The 18,999-nt window shown below is 36.7% G+C and overlaps 1 protein-coding gene across 1 annotated transcript in view; it reads left to right on the top strand.

The window, feature by feature from the left end:
• The first annotated feature begins 566 nt into the window (after positions 1-566).
• The window catches only part of LOC145668792 (leucine-rich repeat-containing protein 34-like), a 33,392-nt gene continuing 14,959 nt past the window's right edge, over positions 567-18,999 (top strand). Inside the window, exons 1-3 of the mRNA XM_081736956.1 lie at positions 567-828; positions 8,921-9,053; positions 15,912-16,046. Of these exons, the coding sequence (XP_081593082.1) occupies positions 713-828; positions 8,921-9,053; positions 15,912-16,046 (384 nt within the window). The 5' untranslated portion in view covers positions 567-712. The remainder of the gene's footprint in view (positions 829-8,920; positions 9,054-15,911; positions 16,047-18,999) is intronic.

The raw sequence follows: 18,999 nt of genomic DNA, 5'->3' as shown, positions 1-18,999 counted from the left end.
TATCAAGACTTAAGGATGGACCTACTAAAACAATTAATTAAAATTCATGGATATACTCCTTTATCATACAAATATATATTGCCCACTAATAATTGGACTTCGATACGACTTATCATCCAATTTTTGATAGCTACTGGAATTAATATTTTAAAAAAAATAATAATAAATAAAAATATTTTTACGCACACAGAAGATCAATACTAACAGATAGAAGAAAATAAATCTATAACAATTATTAACTTAACTCGTCATATGTATATATTGTTAAATACAAATTATTCATCAACATTCAAGAAGCTATATGACTCAGGAAGACTCAAACATTCATAAAATAAATATACATATATTTATATACATATAAAAAATATGACAAAACTATTATTGAACTATACAGTTAAAAAAAAATGGTTACTTCATATAGCTTCAAAAACTTAATCAATAAAATAGATATTGAGATACAGCTAATACGAAATAATCAGTAACAAGCATTAGAAGCATACATGGGTGGAAAAAACCTGATGAAAAACAAAAAACAGCACTATTCATAGTGAAGAAGACAAGACAAAACAAATGTTAATCGACAAAGTTAATGACCTTGCTACATAAAATAGAGTGTAAGCACGTATAAAAGTCGATATTTAAATTTATTCGAATATGCAGTTATTCTTCATACCGTGAATTTTTCTCTTTGGAATAAATTTATAAGAGGATCATGTTTAGGCCGGGGTTCAAAGTTACAAAGATATTTCTACTCCAATTTGTTGAACTTGGCAAGGAAGGAGCGAAGGAGTTAATTCTACGAGGAAGTGATCTGGAACCAAGAATTCAGTAAATATATTAATAATTCACTTTTGTATTTTTGTTGTGACCGAATTCTCAATATTCAATATACTGGATTCACCTTAAATGCTTAGTATTGCTAACAGAGTAAATATTTACCAACAATTTCAAAATTTAGTTAACTATTATGAACAGCATTATTCATGATCATCTGTACAGAATTCTGTGTCCGGCTGGTCGGTTATCAGATCCAAAATGGCATCCTTTCAAGTATTGTTTGAGTTTGGGGTATAAGTAATAGTCTGGTGGTGCTTGATAAAGAGGATTATCAAGACACTGAAATCCTAGGTCATGCAACACCACTTCTGTTTGCAATGCTCAATGGACAGGATCATTGTCCTGAAGGAAAAGATTTTCTTAAAAAAAAAAAAAAAAAAATCCTCAGCGTTGCACTTATAATTTGTCTTTGAGTATTAATGCTGCCCCTTGGGGAGGTAATCTATGAGTACGACTCCATGCTTACCCTACAAAATGTTGCGAACATTTTCCCAGCCGACTTCTGTCTCTTGAACTTCTTGGGGCGAGGGAAGCCCGAGTGCCACCACTCCATCAACTCGTAGTGGTACAACCATGTTTGTCCAATGTTAATATTCGTGACAGAAGTTAATTGGAATTGAGGTCAAAATGGGAGAGGAATTTACTTGATTCCCTCACCTTTTCACACATTTTATCTGCTGCCAGATTTTTTTTGGAACCTATTTTGTTGAGAACTTACACATGACAAGTCATTATGAATTATGCCTGTTTAGTAGGTACCATCCCGGCATTTGCTTGGTAGGACTGAGGAAAACCCTGGAAAATCCCAGTCAGGATGGTCGGCAGCGGGAATCGAACCCGCGACCTCCCGAATGCGAAGCCAACGCTCTACCACTTCAGCTACTTCGCTCGGTCAAGGAAAAATGTGACAATATAGTAATAAGCCTATACCACCAGATTCAGTTGGTAAGTGCTACTCTGAAAGGGGTGTATCAACGGACGGAAGTTAGAAGGATGTAGTCAAAACGTTTTTTAGAAATGAAGAGATTGCTCGAGGTAAGAATTATATATATATATTTAAGACTGAGTCTAGGGTTATGCAGGAACGCATTTGTCGCTAGCCTAATTTTTTTTGTAAAGTATATTTTTATTCACGTAAATTCATTGAGCGGATTATTAAAATTACATTTAAAAAGTCAAAACAGAAAGATACAAAATATTTGTAAATTGAAAAACTGGATTTCTGGAAAACAATTAAATCAATGAATAATTTTCTTATGAAAGATCACGTAACCAGGAAGGGGCAGGAGCGGAGATTAAAGAGATCAAATAATATTACAACAATTATCGTCAACATCTGGGTTAGAATATTAACATAATGAAATTCCAACTATGTACAGTATTAATTACTAAACGAATGTGATTTCAGCATGGGACGAGGGAATTTTCTCCCAATTAATATTTTGGAAAAAAATCACCCACTAAAATTTGCTGGGGGTGAATAAATTGAAATAATGGCAGAATTTTGCAAATAATTACAATGATCCGTATGCAGTCAATGCATATGTAATTACTGGGTAAAATAGTGGTGGTTAATCCCTAATACAGTGAAACCTCTCTTAACGGGCATCTCACAATAGTGGACACCTTCATAAGAGGACAAACTTTCTTATTCTTCCATGTCATATATATGTGTGGTGTGGTGTTATGAGAGAGAACCCTTCCTTTTAGGGACACCTCTCATTTACGGACAAATAATCGTGTTCCAGCCATGTCCATTTTGAGAGGTTTCACTGTATTACTTAGTTTAATAATAATAATAGGTGCTCAAATGTGTGAACTTCCTATATTGAACTTATCACTGCGAAGAGCTGATATTATTATTATTATTATTATTATTATTATTATTATTATTATTATTATTATTATTATTATTATTATTATTATTATTATTATTATTATTATTAGTAGTAGTAGTAGTAGTAGTAGTAGTAGTAGTAGTAGTAGTAGCAGTAGTAGTAGTAGTAATAGTAATAGTAGTACTAATATTGCAATAGTTGCGTAACAAAATATACTGTTTTCTTTGAGTTTGTTTAAAAATGTGTATCACTATTCTGAGAGCACCCTCCCTTTGTTTTGAACACCCACCAAGTAAAAATATCTGGCGTACTTACTGGTGGATGGTGCTCCGTATCAGCGTAAAGGAAACCGCGCATACACAATCCAAAATTGCATATTTCGTCAATTTTCAATAGATGTACAGGGTATTCTCTACAGGCTGTAATTCTCAGATATGCTCTCAATAGAATCTTCAGATATACCTTGATCTCAAGGAGGGTCCAATCCAAAGTAGGCAGGAGGTAAGTCTTGACAACAATGGACATCCAATGCTTCGGAGGGAAGTCGGAAGTGTTAGGAACCGGCAGCTCCATGTTTTATGTGTTTGGAATAACGTGGTGCGATGTATTTCGTCACGGTATATTCCACGTTTTCTTCATTTATGAATTCGAAAGAGGGCCTCTTGAAATTTGGCTTTTTCTTGATTTTGGACAGCCCTAGTTCTGAAACTATGCACTTTTCGCCATAGGTCCATATGAACTTTTTCTCTTATTTTGATGTGAGGAATCACCTCTTACAGTTTGTCAGCGTTCATAGCGTAATTTGACTTGCGTAGTACAATGACGTGCTCGTGCCGCTTCGTGTACTAACGAGCTGCCACTTCGAATGTGACAGTGATATGGAGCGGTGGAGTGCACAGCATCGTGCCTTTGCTGTTGAAAGTTATTTCAAGAATAACAACTGTTATTGCTCCCCAGCGTCTATTTCAGAACATTTCAACTTGGGACGTCATGGAAAAGTTCCAGATTGACGGACCATTGTGAGGTGGGTACGCGCATTTCGAACAACAAAAAGTTCTGTTTGCAATGGCAAACCGGGAAGAAGGGAAAGAACTGTGCGGACACCAGAAGCCGTGGAAAATGTTCGTACTGCAATATTGCGTAGCCCAAAAAGATCTGCTCGTCGTCATTCGCAAACTGTGCATATATCCGATCACTCATTCAGGAGAATATTGCACGAAGATCTCCATTTTCACCCATATAAGCTGCAGATTGTTAAGGAAATTAGGCCTCGCGATTGGTTTCACGAGAAACATTCTGCTTAACCATGCGTGATCTTCTTCGCCAAAATCCACACAAATGTTGCGCACCATCCTGATGTCAGATGAAGCTCATTTCGAGTTATGTGGTTCATTGAATAAACAGAATATGCGTTATTGGAGTGATGTAACCCCGCATGAACTGCACATCAAACCCTTGTACAGTTCTCGTGTCACAGTGTGGTGTGGAGTTGCTTCCTTTGGGATTATCGGCCCTTACTTCTTTGAGGATGATAGCGGTGTGGCTGTAACTGTCACCATTGAACGCTACCTAAAGATGCTGCAAGACTTCGTTCTTCCCCAATTAGGTATGGTCGATGTGGATGTGGGGCATTTACGGTTTCAACGAGATGGAGCGACCTCGCATACAGCCAGAATTTGCATGGATTTCTTGCGACAAACATTTCCAGGTAGAGTAATTTCCCGTTTTGGTGACATTTCCTGGCCGCCTCGCTCACCTGATCTTTCATGTGCAGACTTTTTCCTTTGGGGCTACCTGAAGCAAGAAGTGTTCCGAACACGTTGTGGCATCATTCCTGAGTTGAAGGATGGCATCAGAACTGTCGTCGGCAGTGTCCTAGGGAATAAGTTACACCGAGTTATGGAAAGCTTCCAATACGGCCTACATGAATGTGTTGTGCAGAGGGGGCATCATTTGACAGGAGTCATATTCAAAAAGTAATCCAAGCAATGGACAAAGACTTATACAGTAAATGGCATACCTTTAACTATTAATTGACATAAGAGGTAATAAATAAATTACTGCCTGATGGTGTGTTTTTAATATCCTGCTATGAACGCTGCCACACCCTGTATATATAATGTACAAGGTGTTTCAAAACAACACTGACAACGACAACGTTTGGGAGATGATTCCTGACACCAAGATAAGACAAAAAGTATATAGACTAATCTGGGTGCACAAATGCTTGCTTTCGGGGTTATAGGCTGCCTAAAACATGAGAAAAATAAACTTTAAAGGTCTATAGCTCCAAAACTATGGAACCTACCGTAGTCAGGTCAAGACTTCACATAGGAACTACTATGTACCCTATCCAAATTCCATGTTGCAGAATCCTGCGGTACATCCGCAACAATTTTTATAGAGGTAGCTGGTAACTACTTCAAATTATATGCCCATAGCCCAACTACCTCTATAGAAAATGTTGCTTGAGTACCTTAGGATCCTGAAACATGAATATTTGGATAGGACACATACTAGTTTCTACGTGAAGTCTTGGCCCGACTATGGTATGTCCCACAGTTTTGGAGCTATGGACCTTTAAAATTCATATTTTCATGTTTTCGGCAGCCTATAACTCCGAAAGGAAGCATTTGTGCACCCAGGTTGGTCTATACTTTTTGTCTTATCTTGGTGTCAGGAATCACCTCCCAAACGTTGTCAGTGTTGTTTTGAAACACACTGTATATAAAGATTATTTAACTACTTATGATGTAAATCACCCTACGAATGTTCAATGATAACACAAAATAAAATAAATTTAAACTTGTGTATGTATTTTCCGAAGACTTATTCACTTTTACCTTATATTTTTACAATATTTCTTCCTTTTAAATTGAACATACATGTCTTCACCATGACGCTTTTTGGATTATATCTTAACTGCCTAGAAATCTGTGTGTCCACACAAACTAACTACATAAATATGCAAGTCTGGCCATAAAAGAATATAATATTTTCTGTGCCAGACCATTGTCCATAACAGCATTTACACATTTGTACATCGTGTATCGTTACACACCTACTTCTTCATCTCCGCATATGACGAAGGAAAGTCCCGCGGTGTTTCACTGATTTCTTCCTGAATTTGCTTCGGTGGCTTCCCTTGATGGAACAAAAATTTGATGATATTTTGATCTTGATGTTTGAAATTCATTGATTGGGCACAAAGGGTATAACTGTAAGACGTTAAACTTAAAAAAAAAAATAATAATAATTTTTAATTTTTGCGTGCCACGTTTCTGCTTTTTGCTGGTGAAGGAGACGATGAAAAATGAGCAATAGTAATGAATGAATCGTGAAAGAATAATACGTAATGCTCACAGTTTAATTGGACTGGTATATCTGAGTTCGATTTCCGGTGGAAGTTCATGTGGTTCGGATCCCAAATTAATCTATAGGTCCATGTGTTATAAAGCTTCGGTGCTGAACAGGATGCCAAGCAAGCCCTTCCCGCTGGTTTCGTTGCTATGTATGTGCGCATTTGATGCACATGATCCCGGGATCGATTCCTGGTGGAGTTTCATTTAACAGTCATTTACTTCTATTAATCATTCATCTCCGTTTAGCCTCAAAGGAAAAACCATAGGAAGGTAAAAGATAAAATATTTTATTTTGGAACGCTAAACTCCAAATCTAACCAACAACTCTTGGTATGAGTCGGATTAGATAGCCGATGTTGCATGGCCTTAGATCGCTTGACCGTGCAAGCTATTATTGCAATATTTATCTTTACTGAATGTAGATGGCTCCCCCTATCTCAAAGGTTTAGCGACTTCTTTTTCTTTCTTTCTTTCCTTCATCCTTTGCATGTTGCCTCAGCTCACAAGGTCGGAAAACTGAGTGTTCAAATTCCATCTAGAATATATACTACTTATGCATTGAGTTATTTAACGTATCTTTTCTAAATTCTTGTAAATATTTTGAATTTCTTTTTTCTTATTTACAAATTCCACAAACTGAGATAAATTCCATCGTACTAAATTAGTATCGAAGAATCACAGAACGACTGATTGTGAGTTGGAAATCAGATAGATTTCGTGCTAGCCACCTCTTGATGTTACTATAAAGTAACCATACTTAGTGGACAACCGCTGAAATGGGTAATGGTCAATAGTTTTCTGTGGTAATGTTTATCTATTTGGATAATACGTGATACTACTATTACTAATAACAATATAAATATGTTTTATTTCGTTAATACGGTTTTATTTATGGAAAGGTTAATATGGATATATAAGCTCTAATTATCTTTGTAATAAGGAATAATAACTTACTATAATATAACTTCAACAAGTTAATGGGCACTATAGCTCAGTGAAGAGCTCTCACTACGAAGATCTCTGGTATGATCCCAAGCCATGTGAGTTGTGGTGAATAACAACGTATCGTGAGTTTTCTCCAGGTTTTCCTTCCCATAATTTTCATTTCAGAATTCTTACGTCATTATTCTCATTTTCATTTTACAATTTACTTTATGCTACAGACTTTACGCTAACTAAATATCCCATTTTTCTAACAAATTGTAGAGCAAATTTATTGACATTGAGATAGCGGATACTGACTGATAATGTTATTGATATTAAATAATTATACTTCATGTCCTTTTACACTGAGAAGAATGAATTTAAAAGATTATTTTAAGAATATTTTAAGACTAGAGATTGTTTTAAGAATGTAGATACTTGATTACATACAGTAGATTAACCCAGTTGTTCCCAACCGGTGTATCTCGAAATTTTAGAATTTAATGGAGTAATTAGTTAGAATTAATTTTGGGACAGATTGTGCCAGTCAGAGGTTCATAGCTAGAGGGTACCAAGAGACGGTAAGACTCTCTCATGTGAGACCCCCCAAAATGATGTTGACGCCCTCCTGTCTTAGTGTTCTGACTATAGGCCTGACCAGTCAATACCTTTATCTGTAGCAACAATGCCCACTATGCATAGAGCCACTACTTTATAGAAATGTATACGCTTACATTATTATCAATGGTGTACGCAAGGGAGTTTCGGGTTTATTCCACTTGAGCAAGATGTTATGGAAAAATAACATTTACTATATTAATTGATTCGACTGCAAGGAGAATCTTCTCAGAGAATGATGAATGTGACAATTATGCTTCGCGGCAGCAAAATACGTATATTGAGCCGACCGAGCTGAAATTTAGTACACAGATGGAGACTTAAAAATGTTAGGGCTAGAGGACGTTACGGAAATTGAAGAGATTGAAGAGACGTTAAATTGAAGAGATTGTTAATAAATCACAAATATATATATATATATATATATATATATATATATATATATATATATATATATATATATATATATATATAACTTATACGTTGGTGGCACAAAATGTAGGGGCGGGGGCGGGTGAAGTTAGCGGGGCCCGATCCAACAATATTAGGCCTATAGTTCATCACTATATTATAGTTCATTTGCATGCTTACCGTGAAAATTTTAGGGGGGGCAGTAAAAATTTAGGGAGGGCCCGGCCCCCTAGACCCCCCTGGATACGGGCCTGTAACCCGGCAATATGGCAGAAGTCTTCCTGAAAAATCGACGAGGGTTTATTTAGTCTTAGGGGTGAGGTTTTTCGAACGATTTTTCAAAAATCATTCACATGATTTTGTCCATGTTTCATAAATATGTTGATTAATCACCCTAATATATAGCATCAGTCTTATAAAAAATCTACAGGCGCAGTTTACTTTTGGTTGTGAATTTTCTTAGGGCAAAATTTTCACAAAACATCTTATTTTCCAAAACGTTCCGTCTTTCAGAAGAAAGTATTTCATTAATAACTACAGTACGACACGATTGACACAAGCGCAATGAGACTCTTTCCAGGGAATGACAAATGTAGCTTCTCTGTAGCAAAAAGTATTCAGCCGGTCGACCTGAAATTTAGTACCGGTATATTGATGGAGACTAAAAAAGTCTGAAAGAATGCTACTTAATATATGTTATCATGAGTGTACTGAAAGGATATGAGGTTAAATTCTTGACCAGCTTGATTGTTGTGTACAATAATGAATATTATAGTTTATATTATTTTAATAAAAATCAAACAAATGTGTCGCGATGTCGTAGGCATACAGTAAAGCGTGTCGCCAGTTAAAAAGTTGGGAACCACTGGACTAACCCAATAATAAATCAGACAAAAATTTTACTAGTTCTGCATTTATTCCTTACTTTAGGCGTCGTCTGAAGGCATATGATATACCAGCTATTAACACCTTTCTGCAGAATAATCCTGACATAACTACCCTGGATTTATCCTATAACGAAATAAGGGACAATGGCGCAGCGGAAATTGCTCAGCTTCTTGCGGTATGTTCTAAACAATTAACAAGAGTAGAATATTATTAAGTGCATACAGCTACATGACAACGATAGAGTAATATACTTACCATTAACGATGTTGAATACCTGCAACATCTTTATTTTTAGTCCCATTATTCTACATGAGAAATTACTTTTCTGCTTTCTTTGAAATTAAGTTGAATAATAATGGTTTAACTTTACTGATTTCTTCTTTAAACTTATTCAAATATCCCTTGCTTCATGAGAAATACATTTTGTTCATGCAATACTTAATAACACAACCACACACAAAAGACGAAAGTTCTGTTCATCGGACTCCAGGGTAAGAATTCGATGTATTTTGTTACACAGAATCCAAATTTCAAAACCCCAGGACGATTGACCATTTCAGTTTGTTGGGCTAATAACTAGAGCAATTTTGGATAGGGAGAATAGGGTAAATACGTAACACAGCTATACCCCCCCCAAAAAAAAAAGTTCTGTGCAGCGAACCTCAAGATACGGACTTCATGTATTTTGTTACAATAGTCCCAATTTCGAAACCCCAGAACGATTCACCGTGTCAATTTTGTTTTATCCATATCCAAAATCACTCAAATTTTTCGGCTAAAAAATTGGTACGGTCAAACGTCCTGAGGTTTCGAAATTGGGACTATCTGCGGCAAAATACATCGAATCCGTATCTTGGGATTCGGTGCACAGAACTTTTTTTTTTTTTTTTTCGTATAGCTCTGTTACGTACGTGGTGTGATTGGAAAGTTTTAAGACAGTTGGCAACACTGCTCAGGAGGAGTAGATATAATCACCCGTTAGAATGGAAGCGGTGGCTTGGTGTATCCTTGAGACATGTTGAAACACGCACCGAGATACTGTATGTTCATTCAGTACGGGGTAGCAACCAGTTGAGTGCCGGCGTGTGTGTGTGTGTGTCTTGGCGGATTTTTAAGTGCGCAAAATGGATGAAAAATTGGAACAACGCGTTTGTGTGAAATTTTGTTTTAAAACTGGGAAACCTGCTTCGGAGACTTACGAATTCTTAAAAACAGCTTTTGGAGACAAATGTCTGAGCCGGTCAAACGTGTTTATCTGGTTTCACAGATTCAAAGATGGCCGCGAGTTAGTAGAGGATGACCCCCGTACTGGACGGCCTTCAACATCAAAAACTAACGAAAACATTGCGAAAGCTGGCGATTTAGTGCACTCGAACCGTAGACTTACAATTAGGGAGATGGCTGAAGACCCTAATTTAAGTTTCTATGCGGTTCAGTCAATTTTACCTGATGATTTGAACATGCGTCGAATGTCCGCGAAATTCATTCTAAAAGTGTTGTCACACAAGCAGAAACAACACAGACTTGAAGTGTCCCAAGGACTGTTTAATCGAGCCAAAATGGACTCAGATTTCTTGAATAGGTAATAACAGGTGATGAATCATGGGTTTATGGGCATGACCCAGAAACAAAGGCCCAATCTTCTCAGTGGAAGAGCCCAGATTCACCAAGACCAAAGAAAGTGGGACAAATTCGGTCGAATGTGAAGACAATGTTGGTATTTTTTTTTCGATTGTAAGGGTATCGTGCATCATGAATTTGAACCTAGGAGGCAGACAGTCAACCAGGAATACTACAAAAGTGTCCTTCAGCCTCTGCGTGAAAATGTGCGTCGGAAAAGGCCTGCCCTCTGGAAAGAAAAGAATTGGATTCTCCACCACGACAATGCACCAGCGCATTGTGAGTTCTCGATCCAGGAATTTTTGGCCAAATTCAACATTCCTGTGCTTCCGCAACCCCTGAATTCCCCAGATTTGGTCCCGGCCGACTTCTACCTCTTGTCATTGAAAGGGAAGAGATTTGACTGAATTGAGGACATTCAAGCAAATACGGAGAGAGTGCTTCACACCATCACGGAAAATAATTTTCAGGAATGCTTTCAGAAGTCGAAACATCGTTGGAATCGGTGTGTTCATTCTGCAGGGGACTACTTTGAAGGAGATCCATCATAATAGCCTGTAAGTACTGCCATTTTTAAATTACAAGCCCAGTCTTAAAACTTTCCAATCACACCTCGTATATCCTCTTTATCCAATATTGCTCAAGCTTTTCGCCCATAACAAAAAATTGACATTGTCGATTGTCCTAGGGTTTTGAAATTTGGATTCTGTGTAACAAAATACATCGAATTCATACCCTGGGATTCGGTAAACAGAACTTTGATTTTTTTGTGTGTGGCTGTGTAATTAAACGTAGTTTAAGTGATATTAAATTTATATGTAATGCAAATTCATTTTGTAAAAGCAAAGAACAATTAATTAACTAGACTTAAAAGAACAAATCAAAAAAATACATAACTAAAATTTCGTTCATTTCAAAGAAAACGGAGAAAATAAAATCTGCTAAAGACAGTAAATAGGACCACTCTAAACTTACATGTATGGGATATGGATATTCACCGTTAAAGTTACCGTTATTCGTTAAGATGTTAACGGATGTACCCTATTAAAGAACTATAGAGATCTATTACAAAAAAAGTTAAAAAAATTCGCTTCCGTTCGAGTTATTGTGTAGAGTAATGGACCGATGGACAAACAGCCTAACATTACGATCTCCAAAGGCCTTCTAGCGTGATCCTAATAAACCAATGAGCTAAAGAAAAACAAAGACGGCAGACGGTGGGCCAGAAGAAAATTTCCTTCCTGAGCAATGGATTTTTTCCCCGGGATCTTTTCTCCGATCATACTTAATATGGATTACTAGAATTTTTGCAGTACCGGTATTACTTTTCATCTCCTGTGTACGTATTGAAAGTATCCTCCGGGAAAAATCATCTGAAGTTACCACTGGACGTACGTCTCATATCATTAATGGATTGAGGGAAATTTCCCTACTGTAGAAAAATTTGATAGCAAATTTAGCAAATAGGCAAAAAAGGAAATTTTAAGAAAAATGCCAAAGTCGTAGTGGGATTGAACTGACGATGGGATTTTATGGTCCTATTTTTCCCCTACCTTGTATTAAGAACAATCGAATAAGTCTCCTTCAGTTCCCTTCAAAATCTCTTTGAGATGTTAATAAATTTACTAAATTGTGTTTCTTGTCTCCGTTCTCCTACGAGTGAACTTTAGAATTGTATCTCTTATTGAGAAAGGATATTAGATCACAGAAGTTACCTAATATTGAACGTTGCTCTCCTCCTCAAATTCAATAATCTCTTCCAATCAAGAAACAATGAAGCAAACCAGTGTCGTTAAAAGTACAAGAAGGCCGCCGTTTGAAAACTAGGAGAAATATAACTTTTAAAAAAGAGAAATTTGTGTTGTCAGTGGAAAATTTTCTTTTGAAAACTTACAACGTCTAAACCAGGGAAACAGCAAGGTTGCCTTTTGTTATCCCTGGATTCACGATAATGTCCATACCTAACACTGAAGGAACTGAATGGACGGATGGATTGAAAGTTGGGGTTAGGACTTGCATCTTTAAAATACTTCTTTTAATGCGTAATTTGACAATAAAAGCGCCGATTACAACGTTTTATAGCAATTTCTAAGAATTAGACCGCAATAAAACCTTAATTTTGATATACGATCTGGTTTTCTATTTTAAAAATAGTAAAAATAAACAAAGAAAATCAAGTTTACAATTCTGAATAATATTTTTTGAGAGAAAGCTCATATTTTGCATGGGTGGTACCGGCATGAAAATTGATATGGAATAGAAATGAGAATTGATATAGAAAATGTAGAAATTTGATTATTATTTCTTGTGTAAATTTTCTATTATCAATAACGGTCATAATTTTCTATTATTATTATTATTATTATTATTATTATTATTATTATTATTATTATTATTATTATTATTATTATTATTATTATTATTATTATTATTATTATTATTATTATTATTATTATTATTAATAGTATTTGTTCTAGGAATTAATTCGTGCGGTTGGTACGCACACATTGAAGCTGTAGTACAAACACAAAATACATAAATACCTTAAGAAAAATATTGTCCATCGCTAGCCGCCACTTTCGCCCATCTGTCAGGCAATGTACGGATTCCGTGGCGAAAGAAGTCCTCATCCTTGGAAGCGATCCAGTCAGAGACCCATGTTTCGATATCTTTTGAAGAAGTAAACCGCTGTCCAATCAAATCGTTGTTCATGCAATCGAACAAGTAGTAGTCCGAAGGAGCAACGTCTGGTGAATACGGCGGCTGGGGTAAAACTTCCCATCCGACATTTTCTAAATAGGTTTTGACCGGTTTTGCGACATGTGGGCGAGCGTTATCATGTTGAACAATAAGTTTATCATGTCTGTTCTCCCATTCTGGTCGTGTTCTGGCCAGAGCTTGCTTCAAACGCATTAATTGTCGTCGATAACGTTCTCCATTCATAATTTCACCCGGTTGCAGCAGCTCATAGTACACCACACCTTTCATATCCCACCATATGCACAGCATAACCTTTGCACAGTGAATATCTCGTTTTGGTTGTGATGGACCTGGTTCACCTGGTTTCACCCAGGCCTTTTTTCGTTTAGGGTTCTCATAATGGATCCACTTCTCATCACCCGTAATAATTCGATGCAGAAACCCCTTTCTGCTCTGTCGTTGAAGCAGCAATTCGCAAATGGTTTTTCGTCTTTCAACGTCTCTGTCTTTCAATTCATGTGGAACCCAATGTGACATCTTTTGAATCATTCCCATGGCTTTCAAGCGTTTGGAGACTGTTGTTTGATCAACGCCTAATGCTGCTGCAAGTTGTTCCTGCGTTTGACACGAATCCTGCTCGAGCAATGCTGTCAATTCTTCGTCTTGAAATGTTTTTGGCTGTCCAGCTCGCTCTTGGTCTGCCAAGCCGAAATCACCACTTCTAAACCGTGCAAACCACTTCTGACACGTTCGCTCAACTAGAGCATGGTCACCATACACTTCCACCAAAATACGATGACTTTCAGTCGCACTTTTCTGCATGTTAAAGTAATGCAGCAGGACACCCCGCAAAAACACTTTATCAGGCACAAATTGTGCCATGTTCACTTAACTACAAACTGGTGTTGTTGACGCTTTAATCCACTGCCCTATACTACGAACGATACGCGATGACAGGGGTTTGCAACACATGTGTGGATACACGGAACTGTGGGACGCTCCGTTCGTTGCGCCATCTCTTGTCCACCCGCACGAATTAATTCCTAGACCAAATAGTAGTAGTAGTAGTAGTAGCAATAGTAATAGTTACAGTAGTAGTAGTAGCTCTTGTTGTTATAGTAATAATTTCAGGGGTGATCTTGGAGAAATGCGCTAGGAGCTACGAAATCCCCCCCCCCAGCGCCATATCCCCATGTTCAATGGGGTTACCAGTATTTGCGCAGTACTACTTTTCAGTTCCTTTGTATTGAAAGCCCCCTTCTGGTGAATATCTCCTGAAATTACCACTGATTATGTGTACCTAGGTATGTGCTTTAAGCAGCGGTGCTCATTCCCCGTAGTCCAGACACTTCCCCTCCAAATTCTCTTGACACGCCTAAACTCCGAAAAGGTAATTTTTACTTTTAAATCTTTTTGTTCTGACCTTCGTTAAGTCTCTCTTCCTCTCCCTCAACTGTAGTCCAGACTGAAATGTGTTTTCTTGTTTTACTTATATGCTTTTGTGTACACATTTTTAGTTACCAATTGCTTTAAACTTTTCCATTATTTTCTTCTCAACCCCTCTAACAGACATTTTGCCTCACGACTTCCCTTAGAAGTAGACAGCATTAAAATAATAATAATCATAATAAAAACTAATAATTAGTTGAACTCACGCGTCTTGTTATTATATTCTTAAAGAGTTTCGACAAATTCGCCTATCATCATCGGTAGGTTGGTATCTTTAACTGGAAAATAATCTCACATTACAAATTGAAATGATACCTTGCACTTTTTATGTACGGATTTGATTATGAAAGATATCAAATCTTAATAATCATTAATATTGTTCTTAAAAAAAAAAAAAAAAAAAAACGAAGTGGAATACGTCTTCCCGTAAAATCTTGAAAACGAAACCTAACATTACTTCTCTTTGAGATTTCTAATACTCCTAGTACACAATCGTTGCCGTAAATTTTACTTTAATAAAATTTATGAATAAATTATTCCAGACAACGTTGATTACCAATATGTTGAAGGTTATTTGCCACGTCCTTATTCCTCAATTCTGTAGATACAAAAGTGCAAGATGCCATTTAATTTTTTTGATCTGAGATTAAGATGACTCCAACTTACCGATGATGGCAAACGAATCTGTCGAAATTTTTAAGGAAAATTAGAGCAGAATATATTTGATTTGGTTTGAGCTTAGTGTCTCTTTCAGTAGCGAGGCCACATGAGACTTGGACCTACATCTTAACGTGGGAACCGAACCACATGAGCTCCCACCGAAAATCGAACCCAGGTCTCCCGCACCCAAGGCGCATACGCCACCTACATAGCCACAAGGAAACTTCCAAGATTTAATAAAGAATGAAACTTATAGTATGGTATAGTGAAATGTGGTACATGGCAAGTTTTATTAAATTAACATGTATCAAGTTCTATTATTAAACAAGTTAAAAGACATATAAAGTTTATTCCATAGAGTTATTTTGAAATGCTTTATTCATTCAATACGTCAGATTTCCTCCTACCAACAATGCTCAACTTAGTGAGGCGACTGTGAACTCGTGAGTTCAGGCAACTAACACTCAACCTTAGTTCCAACTCTAGGAGGATAAATTTTTCTTAAATTTTGGAACTAATATTGTTCTCTGAATGATACATTAAGTGGTTATGAGATGAGGTAACAATTGACTATTTGAAATGCGTCTTTCTTTGATGTTTACAGGACAATAAACAACTTGAAAAATTGAACATAATGTGTAATAATATAGGTGCAGCTGGAATGGCGTACCTTGAGGAAGTTGCTGGTGAATGCTCCTTGAAGTCTTTGCGGGTAAACGGTAACAAATGTGGGACTGAGGTAACTCAACTTATTTATATAATTCTATTATAATGTATATTCATGATTAATTTTCTTCTTTTTGAATTTAACCTCCCATTATTAGGCACCAAGGCTAATGGAGAAGATTATGATGAAATAGGTGATATTGGTGAAATGACGAGAGTGGGAGAAAACACGAGAACCCCGAGAAAACACATGCACACAGTGTTTGCCCATCACAAAGCCCACGTCAATTTTCTTTCTATAAAATTAATTTAATTGCATTTTGTAATGAAGAAAAATGGCATTTTGTTATATTTTTATTAACTTTTATTGAACTAAAAATTGACTATAGAGAAAAGTGCGCACAATTCATCTAGTTAACTCTTGTTTACGAAGCGTAAGCGCATTTCACTGTGTTTCAAAATGTCACTGGAAACGACGATGTGTTTTGATTTGATTTGATTTTGTGTTTCTTTAGCAGCGAAGCTGTGTGAGACGTGCGGCTAGAGCTTAACGTTAAATCCGAACTACATGAGCTCCGCCGAGAATCGAACCTGGGTCTCCCACGCCAAAGACACATACTGTAAGCCCTCAGCCACGAAGGAGCTCCCAAAATTTAATAAAGAATGAAACTTATTTCAATTAAAAAGTACATATTTATCTTATTTATTTTTCTGAGGAAGTAGCACAAAATGTTCCGTATCATGCATATCCAGAAAATGCCATATATTTTCAGTATATTGCGTATTTACAAATTGGGTGTAACAACATAAATAACAAAATGCATTTGCAAAATTGTACAATAGTTCTGCAAAATAATATCTCCTTTGAACTGCTAATAGTGAAGATTTATACAGTAATTTGATTATTACTTACCAACACACTTAAAAGCTACAACCGGAAGAAAATTCGTAAAATTTGAGATAACTGGTTGGGTAAGAGTGAAGAGATTCATATCCACGGTGTGATTTTTTTTCTTATTATTCACCATGAATATAGTTGAAGCGCATTTATCCCAAGAAAATAAATATTTTACGCTCTTTTTGACATGCTGGTGTAGAACGTCATATATATATATATATATACATACATATATATATATATATATATATATATATATATATATATATATATATATATATATATATATGTTGGGAGCAATGTTCGAAAACGGCCATTGGCCGAAGAAAGTGATCAATTCTAAGTTTGGACAGATGCAATTATCCAAAGTACGAAGAAGTCTATCATTTCGGGGTTTGGTCGCTTAATAGTATCCAAAGCTAGGTTTGGATAATTACAGTTCATCCAAAGCTCAATTTAGAAAGGAAAATAAGAAAAAAATTTATTAATTTTTTCACATTTTACACATTTTACAAGATTTTTATTTTTCAATGTTTAAGAAATGAAAATGTATATCACAAAATTCTGTCAAATAAGAAGTATGAAATTCGTATATGAATAAAAATAGTTCTTCGTATTAATTCCTTCTAATTCAGCTTACTTTCTTTTTTAGAAGACTTTTAGAAAATATGCACCATATAAAAATAAGTACAATAATTAATTAAGCATTAACAGCAAAGTGCGTTAAATGTTTTAAGTTCAGTTATTAACACAATGAAACAGTGAAGAATTTGAAAAACGTGTGCTGAAAATTTAAGCTGTAAGTGCGAAAAAATATAATGAACTTACAGTTATAAAATGGAATAACTGAAATGCAGATTCGCCACATATACAGGCTCTTCAAGTACATTGTAATAGGTCAACTGTCCAGTTACTTGTTCCTACACGCACTTGAGGAATGACACTTTGAGTTACACTTTACACCCTTCTTTACACAATTACATTTTTTGTTCAAACAGAAGTTCCTGCAGCCGCACTTAATAAACCCCTGCCTGGAGTGTGTTTCTGCTTCAGCTACACTTCTAAGTGAAATGTCTCTCTGCGGAACATCACTGATCTGAAGAAACTGTTCATCTGCGAACTGGAACTCATTGCGCGCGTACAGCTTTCTAATAATTCCCGAAGAAGTCCCCAACTGGTAGAGATCGTTATCGTTTCTCCCCATAACCACAGCCATGACGTTCCTCGGAGCAGCTCTGCCTCTGTCCAATTCTGGGATTTTGATTAGAACAGTTTGTCCTACGTCTGCACGAGGGAATTTTTTACTTGACGCCATTAACATTTCATTTGCTTGTCGCTTTAAATGTATTTTGGATCCCTCACGTGCCTCTCGTATACTCTCACTTCTTGTGCAGATGTTGCATCTTTTTTCTTGATTTGCGCACGGACATGGAGATTCATTTGCTTCCACAATTGCAGTGTTGATGGTCTCTAAAGAAGCTGGAAATTCTGGAAAAGTCTCTCTTTCCTGCCGAAGATTATTAAGGGAATCACGAACGAATGAATGCTGTGCGTCCTGTCCTGAAGTGTCTTCTTGTACATCACGAGTCAATGAATACTGTACATCCTGTCCTGAGCCTTCCTCTTCCTGCATGGTGTCACAGTGTGGATCACGAGTCAATAAATTCTGTACATCCTGTCCTGAACCTTCCTCTTCCTGCATGGTGTCACAGTGTGGATCACGAGTCAATGAATTCTGTACATCCTGTCCTGAGCCTTCCCCTTCCTGCATGGTGTCACAATGTGGATCACGAGCCAATATTTCTTGTAGATCTTCCTCATTGGTCAAGTCTCGTAATAAATCACATGGAAGAGATGAATCCGAAAGTCCATTTCTCATGGGAACGCCAAACAAAGCCTCGTAGGGGCTCCGGTTAATGCCCCTATGGAAGGACCTGTTTTTCTTCATCTGGACAAAACGAAGACCCTCAGCCCAAGACGAACAGCTATTTTCTGCCATCCATGTAATAAGAATGTCTCGAACATCTTGGTTCGCTCTCTCAACACTTCCTTGAGACTGAGAGTGGCGCGGCTTGCCGTGCACTATTTTCGACCCAAACACTGAGGCCAGCTCACTTGTAACTTCAGC

Source organism: Thermobia domestica, chromosome 13 (genome assembly GCF_964235325.1).
Source record: "Thermobia domestica chromosome 13, izTheDome1.hap1.1, whole genome shotgun sequence".
NCBI classification, from domain to species: Eukaryota; Metazoa; Arthropoda; class Insecta; order Zygentoma; family Lepismatidae; genus Thermobia; species Thermobia domestica.
The sequence above is the reverse complement of the archived record's forward strand: the minus strand, read 5'-3'. Positions and strand labels throughout refer to the sequence as shown.